The following is a 21,213-nucleotide window of genomic DNA, read 5'->3' on the forward strand; positions in this document are numbered from 1 at the left end:
AAAAAATAGCAATATGCATATGAACAGTTCATCCTGTAACCGAGGTAATGCATTGAGAAGAAACTTATAAAGATGCAATAAATATATTAAATAAAATTTCAATTTCAAAATAAATTTTCTGTTAAAATACTAAATAGCAGTTCGTGAAACACAAGATCAAATGTTTTAATTGAGAGTCCCTTAAATTAAAAGTACTATATAAGAGTCTCTCCTACTTCCCATACTAGCCAAGAGGGAAGAACAAAAAAAAACAAATCCAGAAATAGAGAATTGAAAATGGCATCGTTTTTTGGTAGTTGTTCCATGCTAGTTTCTCTTGTATTCATGTTCATGTTGATTGGTCCCTCCTTTGCTAAACAACATACTAAGCTCAAGCAAATATGTTCTAAGACTATTGATCAGCATGAGTGCATAAAGCTTATGAAATCTGATTGGCGTGCTTCAGTTGCTGATATTCGTGGCCTAACTGAGATTGCAATTGACTTAGCATCCTCTAAGGCTAGGGACATTCTTGGGGTTCTTAATTCTCGTTATGATAACAGATATGATGCATGGAAGGACAGATACAACTCATTCACAGACCGATATGGCTCGTGTTACAAAAATTATCAGGATGCCATTAGAGACCTTGAGCAAACCAAGAAACTCTTCTATGATGGTGACTATAAGCGCATAGCAGTTAAAGTAAATGATGTTAAGGAAGAAGTTCGTGATTGCAAAAATCAATTTGAAAATTCAGTAAATTACTCATCTGACCGCAGAAGATGGAATAAGGAATTTGAAATTCTTTGCGATGTAATCAAGGTTTCTTCTAAGTCATTATATGACGATTCATATTCTTCATTTACCCGGCTTCCATGAATCCAAGACTTGGCAATCCTAAAAGGAATCGAGTATGAACTTGGAGCTTGAAATCATGGCTGTAGGTGAAATGTTTTGCACCTTTAGCAGTGGAGGTTTTTTTTTTTTTTTTTCATTTGAGTTTGAAATGGATTTGAGAAGATTGAATCATATGGTACTAGTATTGAACTCAATTAATTAGGGTGTTGGCTATCATGATGAACTAATGAATCAAAGTTTTTATAAATATTAAATTATTAGATAACATTTTTTAATTAAAAGTTTAATTTAAAGACATTGCAAATATATAATTAGGTATACAAAATCACTCATGTAGTAGAACTTAAATTATATACGTGTTGAAAAATAACCTACTTAATGTTAGAGTGGGTTTCTTAAAATATAAAAAATTAATATTGTAACATGCTAAAATTCAATTTTGCTATGATTGAAATAGCATAATCTATTAGAGATGGTCTAATTTACCAATTTTCACACCGTATTAGGATTAAAAATTAAAGTGGAAATTTGATGAGAGAAAGAAAATGAAAGAGAAAAAAAAAAAATAAGCTTCTATTTTATTTCTTTTTTCTTTTTTCTTTTTTTTTTCTCCATAAATATTTTTTAAATCTTTAATTCAAACCTAACCTAATTTTGATTACTTTAGACCAGTATAGAAAGTGAGTTATAGCTCTCGTAAAAAAAAAAAAAAATTTGAAAAAGTGGGTTATAAAATTTGTTTTCTCTCTATTTCACTCCCCTCTAAACATATAATTAAGTAGAGAAGCTTATTACACTCCACCACTGTAACTATTGCCACCATCATCGTTGCTTTTACTTTTAAAAAAAAAAAAATGAATTTTTAATATGATAGACATATAGATTGGTATCTAAAAAATTAAAAAAAAAATACGTAAAATATTAAAAAAATTTACTAATTTACTAAAAAAAAAATTCAAAAATAAAAAACTCGATTTTCAAAAAATTAGAAAAAATTAGGTGATTATTTTCCCTAGGGTTCCCTTTGATTAGAAAGAAAATTTGGTTGAAAGTGAAAGTGAGAAAAAATGAAATTAAAAAAAAATAGAAAAGAAAATATATTTTCTTATAAATATTTGACTAAGATGAAAATTTTGTAAGAATAATATAGAAAAATTTAAGAGTTCAGTTATAGATAACTTACACATTCAATTTTTCTTAGGTTTTTTTTACAAGAAATTAAAAATTAATTATAATGTTAATATGAATTATATAAAAAATTAATCTTCTTTTATTTTTCACCACTTTCAAACTAAAGAAATTCATAATTGTATTTTATTTTTTTTCTCTTTCCCTTACTTTCTACCTATTTCATTCTATCATGTGTCAATAATTTTTTTTTTTCGGAAGTTTAAATTGAACGAGTAAAAATCCTAAACGATGAAGGAAAAGTTATAAGCTCATAAATTATAATTTTTTTATTTCATTCTATTATGTGCCAATAAACTCATAAAAAAAAATTTCCTATTGTGGTAAAAGAAAAGTTATGTTGTGCACTACTAAACGATGCATAATATATACACCTTATTACAAAATATGTAATTTTATTACAAAAATACATAATATCAATCATAAAATATGTAATCTGATCATAAATTGATAAATTTTTACAACTTAAACCATAAAATTTTGAACATTTTATTATATCAATTTGTGATAAGATTATGCATTTTATAATTAATGATACATAATTTTATGATAAAATTATAATTTTTTTATAATAGCATGAATATGGTATGCACCCGAAGGATCTCCCGTAACCAAAAAACCAAAAAGTTTGTGACATCACTCTCATTATTTTTTGTACGAAAAAATTGGTCATAAATCCAATTTATAGAAGGTATAAAACATTAGATCCAGTGAATATTTTTTATTAGTGAGAGGTTCATTCTTTGTGAAATAGTTTGGTAAGAAATCATTTTATTTGTTTTGAAAGAAATTTTGTTTCCAATTTTACCTCTTAATTTATTTGTTGACTTTTGTTGACTATTTGTTCAAATTTTTTCTTATCTGTTCAAAATTTTTCCTATCCATTCAAATTTGTTCCCTATCTGTTCAATTTGTCCCCTATCTGTTCAATTTTTTTAACTATCTGTTCAATTTTCCCTACTATTCAATTTTTTACTATTTGTTGAATTTTACTACTTGATCTGATGAATTTTTACAACTATCTTGTAACGCCCTCAAAAAAGTACATAAATCAATCATTCACAAGATCTATAGACATAATAGAAATGTTATATTTTCATTCATCAAAGTTAAATATTGCAAGAGATATTACATGCATTACACTTTCACAAATGATCATCCTGAAGCTATAGCATGTAACTCTGAAGGTTAACAACAGAATAAGTACCCTACGGGGTTACATCTTTCTAAGATTTTACTTGGTTACAACAAAAGAAGAGTCCTAACTCTATTCATATAAAGCCCTTGGCTTGAATAAACATTCAGCACAAAAACAAAATCACAAAAGTGGAGCCTTCAGCCCCTAAGCCTCCCAAGCTATGCCTTTGGAGGCAGCATGTCACCTGTACTTGAAAATGGTTTCCCAAGTAGGGTGAGTCAAAGCCCAGTAGAGATATACTAAACAATATATGAGAATTAACTAAAATATCAGCATCAGATAAATGTACAACATTCTTAACCAATACATATTCTTTTCAAGGTCATTCAACATAGATAGCCAATATCTCAATTCATTTCTATTCTTCCATTCCGGGTAAATCAATTAACCAAATTCATTATTATCAAAGCAACCAATAGAAGATTACAACTCAGTGATTCACAATTCATTACATCCATCAATCCAACACTTCTATTTCTTGCCATTTTGCGGAACCACGTCCGAGGGAATCGGCACCCATAAATATATAAGATTTCGGGATTTTCACCCTGGACATTCCGACCAACTTAATTATCAATAGAGTCCATCCCCTATCTCATTCCAAACAATGGAGTACATCCCCTATCTCCTCACAAACAAAGATATATATACAACGTATTTAAACACTTTATCATATACACTGACCAATCAAAACACATATTTAATGGTTTAATCAAACCGTCATATTCAATGACATAATTCAATTGATTAGTTTCAATCATCCTAATCCTCATACAGTTTCTACAACAATCATAGCTATCCTCCACCGATAGTCCAAAATAGATATATCTAAACAAATAAAAAAATCTATCAATAGATAATTTATCAAATTCCATAGGTGTGTGATTTATCAAACCAAACTACACCATTCAATCACATTTTCCCCAATTTCATAATTCCCAAACTAATTTTATTATTTACATAAATAGTTATTTCAACTCAACTTAGGGAAAAATTTTCCCTTTTTCCAAAATATCAACCCATAGGTCCAAATCTCACCAGTTCAACAATAAAGAACCTCATACACAAACCCCCAAGGTTACTTTGTAAATCAACATGAAAAATCCCCTTTAGTTTAGAACCCAAACCTTAACTTTTACCAAAATCTTCCCAAACCTCACAATTTATACAAAATGACAAATATCTAGGTTAAAGCTCATATTAAAGAGTAGAATATCCCTACCTCAAGCTTAGATAAGAGAGAAGAGAGAAAGGTCAAAATTTGATGGTGACAAAACCATGTTTTGCCCTGATCAAAACGAAGCTCTTCACAAGCTCTACACTTTATCTCAAATGAGCAAGGTGAAAAGATCAATCTAGGTGAGTAGATCTAGAGATTTAAGTGAAAAAGTTTGGGTTTTAGAGAGAAAAGAGAGAGATCACGGTTTAAGAGGAAAAAGGGAAGGAAAATCATGGGAGAAAAAAATGGTTTGGGCCTATTTATAGAAGTGAGGAAAAGCCCTAAGGTCAAATAAAATAATAGGCCCAAAAACCCCCTTAGATAGGGTCCATTCGGACCTCAAAAATCTAAAAAAAAACACACAGGGGTCGACCCTTCAGGCATGGGGATCGACCCTTTAGGTAGAAAAGATAATCTGCATAAGCAAGGGGGGTCGACCCTTAAACAGGATAGGGTCGACCCTATTTTCCAGCAACTAACACATAGACATAAGAGGGTTGACCCCCTCAAGTTTGGTGTCTACCCTATTTTCCAGCAACTAACACACAAACATAAGAGGGTCGACCCTCTCCAATTTGGTGTCTACCCTATTTTCCAGTAACACTTCCCGAAACTTCACCAATAGGTAAGGGTCGACCCTTAGAAAGGCTGGTGTCGACCTTAGAATAGAATTTCTAAGTCTCCAAGGAACTTTTGATAAGAATAAGTGTGAACAACCAAACCCAACAAGTTTAAATCAGATTATACTCCTCTAAAACTAACGTACAACAACACCAAAGATTTTCAAAACAAAAATAAAGGATTCGAATACACTTCCCCAAAAGCTTTGAAAGATACAAGTGCTACATATCTATTCAAAAAAATTTCTATACAAATTTTCTACCTAAACTTTTTAACTATTAATTTCTTTTTATTTTTTTTATTTTTTTTTTCGTTTGTCTGCTGAAATTCTTATTTATCCAATTTTTTAAATATTTTTTCTTATTTTTTTTTTATTTTTTTACTGTATGTTCAATTTATCAAACATATTTTTTTTTATTTCAACATATCTATTCAATTTTTTGAATATATCAGAACATTTTATCTATTAAAATATCAGATCAATTTTAAACAAATCAGAGCCACATGAGGTCCCTTATATGTTTAAATCTAACTGTTATAATCCCTATCTGGTGCAATTTGTTTGTCATTATCATCAACAACAACAATAATAATAATAATCAACAACTAAAAAAAATTGGTATCTGTTCACCAGATCTACCATAACAACAACAACAATAATAATCAACAAAAAAAGAAAAAAAAAAAAAAAAGAGATCTAGAAGAGAAAGAGAGAGAGAGAGAGAGAGAGAGAGAGAGAGAGAGAGAGAAGAGATCATTGTGACGACCCTAGAACGTATAATATCTAGTATTTAATTAATTAAGGAGATTTGAATTTTAATTACCCATTATTCTTGATTTAATTTGGGGTTTATAAGAATTATTCAATCTAATTTGTATATGATTTGGTTGATGATTTATTTTGGAATTAAAAATTGTGTTAGGTTTTTATTCTTGGCAACCCCGTTTGACAAAACTCCTTTAAGTTGTATTTGTTTTTGCACTTTTTATTTCAGTGAGGCTATGAGTGTTTAGATGAGAATCCAACCCGAATTGTGCCTTGCAGAGAAGTTTGTGATGTTAATATTTTCAAGATTGCCACTTCGCTGATTATGACGGGGATCGAGCTGCCCGGTCAGCTCACGGGGGTCCAGGGGGCAGCACCCTCGAAGCAAAATATAAAAATGCATTCAAAGTTGCCTGTCTGCTCGAGCGGAGAATGCTGGATTTCAGAAGTTTGTTCGCCTGCAAAAATACTGGATGTTGTTTTTTCCCGCTCAAGCGAAACTTTCCGCGCTCGAGCGTAGGTCTGCTCGAGCGGCCAATCCAACGCTCGAGCGAAGATCGCGAGATAGTTTTCTATAAATACGTGTTTCAATCCAAATCTAGGATTACTTCTCCAGATCTTCTTTTTGGGTTCTAGGGTTCATATTTGGGAATATTTTGCTAGCTTTCTTTGATGTTTTGATTGAGTATTCAACTCATGGTTTAAAGAGTATACATCAAAGGATTATTTGTTTGTTCTACACAAAAGAAAGAGTTGTTCTTCGGTGGATTTTGAAGGATTCGAGCCTAAAGCTTTGGTGGATTCCGGAGTGGCTCATCGTCAAGACAATTCCGAGGTGAAGACGGGGTTGGAAGAGGCACATAGAGGTTGGTTCAATTCGGGCGTGGATTCTCTAGGTAATTGAGAGTATACCTGTGTAACTCCTTTATATCTTCTTAGTGGATTGTTTTGTGGTTGTTGCCGTGATTTTTTATCACAATTGGAGGTGTCCAATTGTGGTTTTTCCACGTAAAATTGTTGTGTCGATCTGTCTTGATTGTTTGATTGGGATTGTTATATACTGCTTAAAATTGATACATAATCACAAATCAACATCTAGGGAATTTCTAGATTTTTCAAATTGAAACTCTAAATGGCGTAAGAAAGTATAATTTGTGAATTGAATTATTTTAATTCGAGTATCAGACCATATAGGAGTTTAATAGATACTCTATTCAGATTTATAAAATTGAGATTTGATTAATTATGTCTGAATTGGAGTTAATTAAGTTATGAGGATTGAGAATTAAGATTATTAAGAATTAAATTTATTTATGAGATGTTCAATTGAATATGTAATTTATTGACAGAAATCTTGAGTTGATCTGAAATTGAAGGCCTTAATGATATGAGAAGCCAAAATTGATGATGAAAATAAGTTTAATTTCATATTTGGAGCCTTCTGAAAGTTTGATTAAAAATCTAGAATAGAATGCCCATTCTAGCTTTGCATTCTCTTTCCCTTGTTTGGTATGCCTTAACAAAATGTGGGAATACTTGTTTTTTCTTCCAACCTAAGGAATAATCATTCCATTTCATCATGGAATTACCATAATTATTTTTTTGTCGGCACTTAAAAAAAATTATTATTTAGGTACTACCAACATTCTGTTCTCCTACCACCGTATCGCCATTGCCACTGCCATTATATTGCTACCATAACCATCACTACCACCACCACCACCACCACCATAGTCATAGCCACAACCACCACACCACCATATTACCATTACTATACTACCGATGTCGCCACTACTACTATCACCACTACAGTTGGCCGCTACAACCGTCGTCACCGTCACCGTCACCACTACCGCCACTACCACCACCATCGCAACGACAACACCACCTTACTACCATCACTAAGGCCACAACAATCTACTACCGCTATCCTACTATCATTTCTATCACCACTACAGATGCCATCACTATTGCCATCGCTGCTACCACCACCACTACTATAACTCACACCATCACTTTCACAACTATTAATATTATCATGATCTATATAAAATTTTAATTTATTTGTTACTAGCTTATTACAAAAATAAATAAATAAATATTTATTCCATTTCATGAGTTTAATAGGTATAACCAACACATGAGAATGAGAATTATCATCTTATTCATATGTCATTCCATATTGGCAACCAACCAATCTAATGAGAATGGACATTCCATTCCATTCAACCTTATATTCCATTTTTACTTTTATTCCATTCCCACTTCATTTCATTCTATCGTACCAAACATGCTAATTCTTAAAGTAGAAAAGAGAAACCTCAAATACGGAGGGTCTTGGACAGAACTTATGCAAGCTCATTTATATTGCTCGAGATATAAATGGATGTGCAGATCAAATAGCTAAGTAGGTCATTCAATGAGACGCGCAGCTAAAAATAGTTAAGGTGTCGTCATCTCATTTGAAACAACTCCTTGTTCAAGAGCCTCCAGATTGGAGAGTTTTTTAGTTCTTCCTTAGCTTAGGCCTCTATCTTACATAAGAAGAAATATATATATATATATATATTATATAAATTCTTAAAGTAGAAAACAAAATCTAAAAAAAAGGGGAAAAATAATAGACTTGTCCTATTCACACTACAACATTATGTTGATACCATCCCTGAGATCAGAGCTCAAATAAATACTAGACTTGCTATTACTGTGAAAAGCAAAATGAGCCCTATTTTGTCCAAAGTTCCAAATTTCTCAACATGAACATAATATAATTCTTTCTTATTCTTCTTTTTTTTTTTTCTTTTTTGTTAGCAGCTCTATTTTTAAAAGTAGTCCCATTTTGAAAAAAGGTTCCAAACTCTCAAAATATTAGCATAATATAATTCTTTTCTATTAGCAATTTTATTTTTTTAGAAGGTTTACTTAAAAAAGGCTCCCATCCCACCCAAAAAAGGACATAGTAATAATTTTTTAATGATTGTTGTTTTGTAAAAATTTTAATTTATTTTTTACGACAAGTAATCTCGCCAGGGCAAGACCACGGTGAATCTAAAGTAAATCTTAAATACCTATAATCACTCGCAAACAATATATACTGGTTAAGTCCCTAATGAGAATTGAATCCAAATTGTCCAGATTTAGGATCAGGAGTCACTGCTGTGCGGTTTGTAGGGGTGAGCATGGTCCGGATTGGACCGGATTGGGATAAAACTAAGACCAATCCGTTATCTACAGTTCTTGAAAAATTGGAACCAATCCAATCCGTTTAAATCATGGAACCAATCCGAACCAATCCATTTAAATACGGATTGGATCGGTTTAGGACCACGAATTCACATAATTAAATAACAAAAAAATATATATAACACTTTAATTTCATAAAAATATAAACATAGCGCTATATTAGTTCCACAATAGCAACATATATTTCTATAATAGTGACATATTGTTCTAGAATTTAAACAACCATAAGAAAACTAGTTTCACCATAAATATTTAGACCATTACAAATTAAAATTAAAAACTAACAAACAAAAGTAATAAAAGAAGATGTTATACGGTTTTAGGTTTGAGTTTAGATTTTATATAGAATAAGAGAATATACTATGGGGGAGGATATATAATAAAAATATATACTATTTGTATACAGTCCGGATCGGTTCAAATCCGAAACCATGGGGTTCAATCCGGAACCAATCCGTGTACTACGGATTTTTAAATCTTCAATCCGGAACCGAACCGCGGATTCAAAAAATCAATCCAAACCTATCGGATTGGACTGGACTGGATCGGATTACGGATTTCACGGATTCCTTGCTCACCCCTAGCGGTTTGCACATCAGTGACTATTGTGCGGCTCATGGGAATTATTTCGGATTTTATTTTTATCATTTGAACCGTACAATTTTTATAGAACATTGAGTAGAACATACCTGTCAAAAATAAAGTTGATCGGATATTGATAGCCCTTCATCAATTCACATTTGTATTTATTTTAATACTTTAAATCACAATTGTTATTTATTTTTATATATACAAATGTGAGTGAATGAAAAGGTTAACAATATCCGATTAATTTGATTGTTTGGAGGTATGTTCTACTCGATGTACTTTAAAATGTGAACGATTCGGATCATCAAAATAAGCCCCAAAATGAGCCCATTTGACTGCACAACAATGGCTGCTATGCAAGGGGCACAGCAGCCACCGCAAGTCCCTAGATTTATAGTTCATCCCAATCCAACTCCTTCACAACTATGCTACCTATGGAAGTCAATAAATTTTATTTTTATGTATCGCAATCCAAAATATTTCGCTTTAGACCTAAATGTTCAAGCATCAAGTTCAAACATCAGACTTTATAAGAAATGTGTCATCTACCAAATTAATCTTTGGTTGAAAAAACATGTGTTTTTCTATTTTTTTTATATGCACTACTACAAAAATAGTTACAGATCACACTTTGAAAAAAATATATATCTCACCTTTATTGGAAGTGTGATAAAAAAAAATTAGATTGATATTTTTATCACTTAATTTGATTGAGTGTGATAATATTTATTTTTTATTTCACTTTTCAATTAAGTATGATTATATATATATATATATATATATATATTTTAATCACACTTTCTAATTAAAATGTAATTATATATACACTACTACTTTTCAATCACACTTTTTAAATAAGTGTGATTATAAATATATTTTTTAATCACACATTTTAATTAAAGTGTGATCATTGATATATTTTTTAATCACACATTCTAATTAAAGTGTAATTATATATACACTACTACTTTTTAATCACACTTTTTAAATGAGTGTGATTATATATATATTTTTTAATCACACATTCTAATTAAAATGTGATTATTTATATATTTTTTAATCACACGTTCTAATTAAAGTGTGATTATATATATATTACTACTTTTTAATCACACTCCCTAAATAGGTGTGATTGTATAAAATATTTCAATTTGATTTTTATATAAAATATACAATTCCCAAATTCACGCCTCTATTCTACACCTATGAAGGACAGAGGACGACTCTTTCTATTCCCAACAAGATTGAATTTTACAAACACACGGGTCTCTTCTCCTCACTACAACAAAATTGGGTTTTCACGGATTCACATTAACGACATATAGTAAATGCAAGCCGTGGTAAAAGAAAATATCTCACTTTTAATGTAAGTGTGATAAAAAAAAATTGATTGATATTTTAATCACACTTGATTTGATTGAGTGTGATAACATTTTTTTTAATGTCACTTTTTAATTAAGTATGATTATATATCTATTTTTTAATCATACCTTTTAATTATCATGTGATTATATTTATTTTTATATCACTTCCAATTAAGTGTCATTATATATAATATTTATTTTTAATCATACTTTTTAAATCAGTGTGATTATATATATTTTAATCGCATTCCCTAAATAGGTGTGATTGTATAAAATATATCGATTTCATTTTATTTTAATCACACTTTTTAGATAAGTGTGATTATATATATATTTTAATCACACTCTCTAAATAGGTGTGATTGTATAAAATATTTCAATTTCATTTTTATATAAAATCCGATTCCCAAGTTGGCGCCTATTCTGTACCACTATTGAGAGCAAATGACTCTCGCCTTTCCCAACAAGATTGAATCTCTTCTCCTTGCTAAAACGAAGCCCTTCATTTTCTTCATCACAGCTCCGAACCACCATTGAAGTTACTCACTCAAACCACCATTGAAGTTTGTCTTTTGACATAAAAAATCTCTTGAAATTTCTGGTGAGTCCTCTATTTTTTATGCCCCTTTTGTGTGTATTTCTATTGGTATAGTAGAATCACAAATTTTGCAAATTTTTCTTCACTGTATGTGTATTTATCCTCTTGTGGTATTGGATATGGATGTGTATTGTATTTGATTGGCCTTTTAACTTCTTGGGTGTATATTCTGTCATTGTATTTGTATGTATGCTAAGGATGTGCATTTGGTTGGCCTTCTATCTATTTTGGAATTTTCTTTTCTGTTCTGCAAGATGGTATTTTGTTCCCATCGGTTCTTAATTATAGAAACTTGCTATGCTTGGATCATTTGAAAGTTGTTATCCTTTCCTTCTTGAACCATACGAATGATGATTGTCACTCTCTGCAACCAGTGGTTGAGTGCCAAAATAGTGAAACTCATTACTCTATTGGCCTCTGTTAAGTGTCATTATATATATTTATTTTATAAATTTTCCTTTTCACCAAAGTAAAATTAAAATAAAAAAGGTTTGTTGTATCAACTTATCCATGTCATTTGTATCAGTGGGTGTCCTGTGTCCAAACACATGCAGCATTGCATTTAACATTGAAGTTCCAGATTAGCTGGTCAGACTAGTGAACCAGAAATTCCCATTCAAATTGGATGTGTTTTACATGGCTAAAAAGGGTAGACAGAGTCATGTTTTTCTTTCTCTATTTTTTTCTAGTTTGGAAGGTAATAAGTTCTGAATGTTAATTTTTGCAAACACGACCAATATCACTACTCCTAGTACTAGCAGAACAGGGCTTAGTTGAGTTAAGTAAGTTATGCTACTACTATTTTTATTCATCAGCACTAAAAATGTAAAAAAGACAACCATTCATAAAGGCCATGACAGAAAATAAATAAATAAATAAATAAATAAAAACTTAGGAAACTCATAAAAATAAGAGTATGGTACAATAAATGCATCTTCCAATGTGATCTTAAGCTAGATATTGCACAAGATAGGGAGCTCACTTTGTATAAATAGAATGCAATTCCCAGAAACACAACATAGGGAGCTCACTTGTCAAAGTGAGAATTGCATTATGGACCAAAGCATCATACACAGGATTGCCCTTCTCAATGAATGACATTATGTAAAATATTGATGTATATTATTGATTGATTTATTGATTGATGATTTATATTACAATGATTCATGATTCCTATATATAGAAGAGGGTGAGTGTGTAGTAGGTGAGGAGTAGGTGGAGAGTAGGTGAAGTAGGTGAGTGTGTAGTAGGTGGTAGTGGTAGGTGTGTAGTAGGTGAATTTTAACAGCCCCCCGCAAACTCAAGGGGGATAGGAACGAACCAACTTGAGTTTGGAGAGAGTTACAAAACAAGAAAATACATAAAAATAAAAGAGGATAGGTGACACTGTATGGGCGTGTCAGACCATTGGTGAAGACACTGGATGGTGGTGTCATAACGTTGTAGAGGACATTGTATGGGGGTGTCATAACGTTGTAGAGGACACTGTATGGGGGTGTCATAACGGTGTAGAGGACACTGGATGGCAGTGTCAGACCGATGTAGAAGACAGTTTATGGGGTCATGTCAGATCGTTGTAGCAGACAATGTTGTGACAGTTGTTGTGACAGTTTACGGAGTCTTGCTGGACCCTTGTAGAAACTAACCAGAATCAATGTCGGGACAGTTTACAGAGTCTTGTCGGACCCATGAAGGAGCTAACCGGAATCAATGTCGGGACAGTTTACAGAGTCTTGTCAGACCCATGAAGGAGCTAACCGGAATCAATGTCGGGACAGTTTACAGAGTCTTGTCGGACCCCTAAAAAGTCGCACCCTCAAAAGGTGTGCCCAATCTTTCAAAAGGCGTACCATCAAAAGGCGTGCCCAATCCATAAAAAGGCGTGCCAGATATGATGACGAGGCACGTGAGTGCCTTGGCTGGCGCGCCCGTTTGTCGTCTGGCGTCAAGTGGCGCGCGATACGCGTGGCTGCCTCGGCTATTTAACCAAGACGGAGGCTGAGGCTGAGGCAGAAGCTGAGACAGAAAAACGGAGAGAAACCTCTGAAAAGTTCTTCGTTTTGCTGAGAAAGATACTCTGTAACACTCTGTTGCCCAGAAAAATGGCTTCTTCGTCCCGTAGTCTGCTCACTCTCTTTCCAGACCTCAACGAGTCCACAAGAGAAATAACTGGTGCGGTGGCCCCTGAACCTCAACCAAGCGCCCCAGGGTTTGCTCCGTTGAACTTTCCGATGCGGTCTGTGGAGCAAAAAATGGCAGGGCAAACAGATATTGAAGCCAATCAATAGACACTGAAGTCATGTGTGGAGACCATGACTGCGGTCACAAACTTGTCGCACCGGCTGCAGAGTAGGACAAATGAGGTGCAGCATTTAAACGCCCAACTGGCTCTGCTCCAACGCATGTATAAGGATGCGCGAGCAGAGATAAGTGTGCTAGAGGCGGAAAACAAGGAGCTGAAGCGGAAGGCCACTGTGATGTTTCGATTTGGAGGTCCGCTATATGCTGCAGTGGAGGAGCAGGGAGGAGGCAACGTGCTTGGTGGTCTAGGAAACACAGAGGCAACACCGTCAAGGGCCGTCCAAGACGGAGGCAAGAAGAAGAGACCGGCAGCAGAGTAGAGAAGAAAAAATGCCACTGTTGTGGTTGGTTGTTGTGGTGTGTTTTTTTTTTTTTTTTTTTGTGTAAAATTATGCTCGGGGTGATCCCTGAGATGAATAAAATATTGGTTGTTGTGCAAATTTGAAATGTTTGAGGTTTTTTTTTTGTTTTTTTTTTGGTGGGAAGAATAATAAGAATAATAAAAAAATAATAATAAGAAAAAGGTATTAATGGAAAAGCATGCGCTGGTGGGTGGAATAAAAAAAAATGGGTGGAATAAGGAATCATAAAGTGCATGTGGGGCGGTGGGTTGGAAATTATTTAAAAAAAAAAAAAAGGAGAGAGAAAGTTGGGGACAAAAGTGGATGTAAATAGTAAAAGAAAAAGAAAGGAAAGAAGCAAAAGGCAGCAATGGAGTATCTGGAGAAGAGAGAATGCGAGTATGATCTCAAGACTTCTGTAGACTTTTACAAGGAAGGGAGAGAGAGACAATGCCCGAGAGAGAGAGAGAGAGATGGGTTGAGAGAGAGAGAGATTCGGACGGCGCCACCATGGAGGAGCACGATCACAGGTTCTCGATCTTCAAGTCTAACCTACACCGGGCTCACCGCCACCAGCAGCTCGACCCCACGGCGGTCCACGGCGTCACTCAGTTCTCCGATCTGTCTCCGGCGGAGTTTCGCCAACAACACCTCGGCTTGAGGAGGCGCCTCAAGCTTCCATCCGACGCTAACAAGGCTCCGATCCTTCCGACAAATGATCTCCCGACAGATTTCGATTGGAGAGATCACGGAGCCGTCGTGCCCGTAAAGAATCAGGGTTCTTGTGGATCATGCTGGTCGTTTAGTGCCACTGGGGCCTTGGAGGGTGCGAATTTCCTTGCAACAAGGAAGCTTGTGAGCCTTAGCGAGCAACAACTTGTGGATTGTGACCATGAGTGTGATCCAGAGGAAGCTGATTCTTGCGACTCTGGTTGCAATGGTGGGCTGATGAATAGTGCCTTTGAGTACACACTCAAAGCTGGTGGACTTATGCGAGAAGAGGACTCTCCTTACACCGGTACTGATCGTGGAACCTGCAAATTTGACAAGACCAAGATTGCTGCTTCAGTAGCTAACTTTAGTGTCATGGATACAAAGATCTGAACACACAGAGGATCTTGTTGGAAGATACAGCGGAGTGAAGGTATGTGTAGAGGTCCGGCGGGCGGCCAAGGCGAGACTGCCGCCCGCCGGTGAAGTAGAATGACTAGGTTGTTAACCTCGCTCTGATACCATGTAAAATATTGATGTATATTATTGATTGATTTATTGATTGATGATTTATATTACAATGATTCATGATTCCTATATATAGAAGAGGGTGAGTGTGTAGTAGGTGAGGAGTAGGTGGAGAGTAGATGAAGTAGGTGAGTGTGTAGTAGGTGGTAGTGGTAGGTGTGTAGTAGGTGAATTTTAACAATCTATAATTTATATCAGGTCAGTTTCTGTTCCAGGTGACTCTCAATTCTGGTTTGGTCCTGATGCAAGGGTTCTTTTTCTTTCTCTTTTCCTTTTTTTGATCTGTGTTGGAGTTTAAGTTGTTGGAGTTGGTAGTTGATTGAGGTGGTTGAGTTGTCAGTTTTGGTTACTGGTTTGGCTCTATGGCTGCTGCTGCTATTTATCAATTTGATTCTGTGGTTGTTGCTGCTACTATTTTTGGAAGTTTTAGTTTGCTTTCTTGTTTCTTTGGGGTATCAATTCAGAACAAAAATCAATCACACATCTTATAACTAACAAAACCAAAATTGCTATATGTACAACAACCTAGCCAAAACTATAAAATGCCATAACTACAGAAAACCTTCAGCAAGTAGCAAAGAAAGCACCATAAGCAAGACATCAAATGAATATATATATATATTTACACCTTCAAATCATTGATCCCCTCTCTTATGAATTGGTAAGTAGCTTAGACATTTTGTGTGGGTTTCTGTGACTTCTTTGAAACTATTGCATTCACACTCAAAGCGTTATTGCGCATCTCATGCAATTCTATCTTCCCTCCTATCGTTCTCTTCTTCCAACAACTTTTCATTTCCTCCCTGCACTTTTTTCAAAAGGATATCTGCTTCACAGCATGCCTCATCCATTGCTTTTCTCCTAAATCTTACTTCTATGACCCTCGTTCTAGCAATGAGGATTTAATGAGAGAGAATATTCATGTTTTAGGAGTGTGCAACCTTTACTTGAGCCTATGCAGGGAACATTGTTCATGCAACTTGCACAAGACCTCAACAACTGAATCTTTGTTATGAACTTCAGCATTGTGCATCATCACTGGTACAAACATGTGGCCCTCTGCATGCTAGTACTCATTTGGTTGCTATGTCAACGATGCAAAGCCTGCTACAAGAAAGGCATACCAGTTTTTGACACAGAAAACCATCAGCATATTGTAAAGTTCTATCCTATATATCATTGGAATGCTTGTTATTACCTCATAATATTTTGTTAGTGTGTTTTACGTGGGTCTATCGTTATTTAGAGGAGTTATTATTTTTATGGAGATTTTAACCTTGGCAAATGGTGTTTCGCCAAGTACTATACTTCCTTTTGAGATTGGTTGTGGAGATGTGTTGATGCAACTCCAAGTAATCATTGAGTTGTGGGTTTTAGGTTATCATGGTTGTCTACCTGTAGAACTACTGTGCATCAATTTTTTTTATTTTTTATATATTGTGTGACTAAAGACACTAGTGGTGCATTGATGGTTGGATTCAATTTGGTTCCCCTATAAACCAAATCATGACAGCAAAAAAGAAAATGGCATTGGGTTCCCTAAAACAGAACCAAAATGAATCCAGACATTTTTGGTTGTGCAATATATGAGAATGAAGGATATATTTTGTGTCTGACAAGCGAAACACTGTCATAAACTAAACCTACAGTTCCGGGAAAGTGGTTTTGACATCGTTGTCAACCTTCTCTTGTTTAGATTTTCACTCCTTACAGCTCCAATACCAAAAACTACAAATGCAAAGTGAGTAGTTAAAACCAAAACATTATGTATTTCAATCAAGAATTAGAGTAGAAATAAGTGGAAAGAAATCAAAAGGAAAGACAAAAGTGAAATTTCTTCTTCTTTTTTTTTTCCCCTCTTAAATCTTTTGATAAAAACAAAATCTCAGAGATTTTTTTTGCAAAATCAGTTTGTATGCATATGCAAAACAAGTAGATAGTCTTCATTGAATGAGAAGGAATATTGATACACAAATAGAATACTAATCAACAATTTGCCTGCTAATTTGGCTCCTAGACTAGTATATCTAGTGTGTATGGTCTAATATAATCTGTGGAATGCTACTGGTGTGTTTGGTGTGTATCTGATAGATCTGCTAGAATCTGAGGGCTGTTATGTGGTGAATATCTGATGGGGTCTGGTCTGTAGTGGTTGCTGGTTTAGTATTTTGGGTGGATTTAAAGTGACCTGGGCTGCTATTAGCATAAGTTTTCCCTGCTGTTTTGGTATTTTTGTTGCTATCTGTTGCTATCTGCTGTCTTTGTGTATCTGCTGTATTTTGTTGCTATCTGCTGTCTTTGTGTATCTGTTGTAGTATTTTAAGCTCTGTTGCAGTTTGTATATGTTGGTCTCTTACCAACAGGTGCTTGGGTTGATGCTACCATGTGATTGTGCAAGTTGCTTAGAGCCAACCACGTTGGGATTGGGTTGTCTCGTTACCCCCCCCCCCTTTGTTGATGTTTTTTTTCCTTACATGTAAGGTCTCTATCATCAATAAAGTTTTCTTCGTTGTTGATCCCAAAAAAAAAAAAGATAAAATATAAGGGTGGAAATTTTCGATATGTTTTGACAACACAACTCGAACCATACCCGAAGTTTTATAATTATTTCAAGATAATTATAATGATTTTTTTTTTAAATTATTTCTGTCAATTTGATTATGTGGCTACTATTGCTACTATGTTTGGGAGTTTTAGTTTGCTTTCTTGTTTCTTTGGGCTTGTTAGAACATGGGACACAACCTGCCAATAGACCGAAGACATAAACAATCATCAAAATATATTATGTCTTATATATAACATACAAAGCTGTTATCTTGATATATAACCATCTGTGTATGTAGGTCATAGGCAAAACACCAAATACACTGTGTACATGCTTTGACTGGAGTAAGTTACACCAAAATTTATTGGTGCCTTGACTAGTCTAATCTCAAGTTGCTGTATTAAGGGATGAAAATGGAAATCAGATATGAAAATGTACATATTGTATGCTGGCTAATGATACTAGTGAAAAAGTGGGGGAAGCTGGTCAATACCCAAACACACCAGACACTACCCAAGCACATTGCGGCTACTGCTACTACTGTTGCTGTCCAGAACCAAGCACACTGCTGCTGCTGCTCTCCAGAACAATGCTGCAGTTGGTAACTCAGACACCTTCTAACCTTAGTGGTTACACCTAGTAAACAAACCACACCAGCAACAAAAACACAACAACACCCTTCACCTCGGCAGGTGCAGCATCTGATTCAAATTGATCACAAAATCATGAACTGAGTACTACACACCTGTAATACTACTCTTTGCCCAAAAAGCTATCATTGACTTCACAATATCCACCAAATCAGCAAAATTGGGATGACCCCCATTGAACACCATTTCATTCCTCAACTTCCAAACTAACCACAACATCACTAGTGGCACCATATTCCAAATTTTTCTCTCCTTCATCTTAAGCTTCACCCCATCCCACCATTGTAGCAAGGCTTCAATGGAACTAGGGACTACCCAACAACTACATGAATATCCTAATAAACCAAACACGAGGATTAATAGATCCAATATTACAAATTGGGTAATCTGAAAAAGACCTTTTAGTTAAATATCTAATAAACTCACATGGTATAATTAACACAGTACAATATAAGTTACTCCAACTTGATTAGTGTTCATCAAAAATACTTTCAATATCAATTGGTAACAAGTTAAATTCAATCCATTACTCAACGTAAGCATTATTAAAAATAAAAAGTACTCAACTAAAACCTGTTAGCTATCATCTTAAAATGTGTTTAATAAACTTGTACACTACACTACAAAGAAATCAATCAACCAAATTTAAACAAACTCTACAGCCCTACCTCCCTACCTATAATCTAAAATTTAAGATGGCAAGCACACAAAGATTGCAAAAAAGGTTTCATTTTTCAAGGTTAATTAAGAATTCTCATGGATGATGTGCGATCTTCCTGAACTGAATTTGCTGCTTACTCTTTCCCTTACACTGCTGGCCTCATCTTCACTTGCTCTGAGAACAAAATCTGTGAGCTTCTCTTTTAATGTAAGAAATGTTGATTTCGGGGGATTGTGGATCGATGAATACTGATGTGCCTTAAGTTTTGGATTACCAAATCATTTGGTTCCACCTTTTCTAAGAAAATAAAATCTTTAAACATTTACTTCGTCGATTCATTGTTTTCCTTTTATGATCTCTTGGTTTGCTCTCGTTAAATATGTGTTTATTTCTTCAATTGAAACTATAGTTTCTGGTTTACTTTCCGATTGTTTACTAGCTTAATTCAATCTATTAATATAGAGATCATGTCTTGCGTATAAAAAAACATAGCCACAAATTTATTATGTGAAAAATATCTAACCATTTAGATTTATTGAACTTTATGAAAATTCTTTAAACCTTGTTTGTTCTATTCCATAACTGCGAAAAATATCTAACCATTCAGATTTATTAAACTTTTTGAAGATTCTTAAAACCCTGTTTGTTTTATTCCATAACTCAATATGCTGGTTTCTTTTCTTTACAATTAATGTTGAAAACTTTAAGAAGTTAGCTTCTACGGCGTCGTTGTTTAATTTATTATTAATTTATTCTAGATGTAACTTGCAAAATTTATAATTAAATGTAGGCATACTCTACAATTTAGCTCAAACATATGAATAATTGCTCAATCAAAACTTGACAATGCCTATCTGAAGAACAAGAAGGTATGCTACATAAATAGAGCGCATCACTTTGCCTTACCAATACCTACACAAATAATCGGTTGATATTTCCCAGCTCATAAGTGTGAACAAAATTGCCAATAGCGTGCATAGTATTCAAGACTAACAAGTGAACAAAAGCAACAATTACTGCAACAACAAAGGGAAAATTATCAGAGAGCAAAAGAACAACAGCTATGTAATACAATCTCAAACAATGATAAAGGTATAGAATATGTTGTCGGACGCAATAGGATAGACAAACCTACAAACCTATTGTCTGGGCAATAGGATAGACAAACCTACAAACCTATTGTTGGTAACCTAGACACCTTCTAACCTCAGCGGTTACACCCAGTAAACAAACCACACCAGTAACACAATAGCAACAAAATCACAGTAACACCCTTCACCTCAGCGGTTGCAGCACCTGATTCAAATTGATCACAAAATCATGAACTGAATACTGCACACCTGCAATACTGCTCTTTGCCCAAAAAGCTATCCTTGACTTCACAATATCCACCAAATCAACAAAATTGGGATGACCCCCATTGAACACCATTTCATTCTTCAACTTCTAAACTAACCACAGCATCACTAGGGGCACCATATTCCAAAATTTTCTCTCATTCATCTTGAGCTTCACCCCATCCCACCACTATAGCAAGGCTTCAATGGAACCAGGGACTACCAATGGGCAATGGAGTAAAACATGGCTAACAAATTCTACTTCAATTCTAACCTTCACTACTTCACCCAACTTAACACAAGAAAGTTGCCCATTATTAAGTACACAATCTTTCCTCACTAAGATCTTGTATTTTTTTTTAAAAAAAAAAATTTGTTGCAAGTTTGTTTGAGACATTTAATTTTCTATCAAAGAAATTGTGCCAATGACATTCCTTTAAGGTTATCAACTGTGTAGCCTCTATCCTTGCAAGTTTATTGTTTTATATTCTAATTTCTTTGTTCATATAGGTTT

At 34.2% G+C, this 21,213-nt stretch overlaps 1 protein-coding gene and 1 pseudogene across 1 annotated transcript; both read left to right on the forward strand.

Annotated features, from left to right (window-relative positions):
- Positions 1-276: 276 nt before the first annotated feature.
- Positions 277-861, forward strand: LOC145802695 (pectinesterase inhibitor-like). The gene has a single exon (XM_082895460.1). The coding sequence runs from the start codon at positions 277-279 to the stop codon at positions 859-861; it is 585 nt and encodes a 194-aa protein (XP_082751586.1).
- A 13,841-nt stretch (positions 862-14,702) lies between these two features.
- On the forward strand, positions 14,703-15,540 carry LOC145802919 (cysteine protease RD19A pseudogene; annotated as a pseudogene).
- Positions 15,541-21,213: the final 5,673 nt, after the last annotated feature.

This window comes from Camellia sinensis, chromosome 11, assembly GCF_055761805.1.
Source record: "Camellia sinensis isolate YWXY chromosome 11, ASM5576180v1, whole genome shotgun sequence".
NCBI classification, from domain to species: domain Eukaryota; kingdom Viridiplantae; phylum Streptophyta; class Magnoliopsida; order Ericales; family Theaceae; genus Camellia; species Camellia sinensis.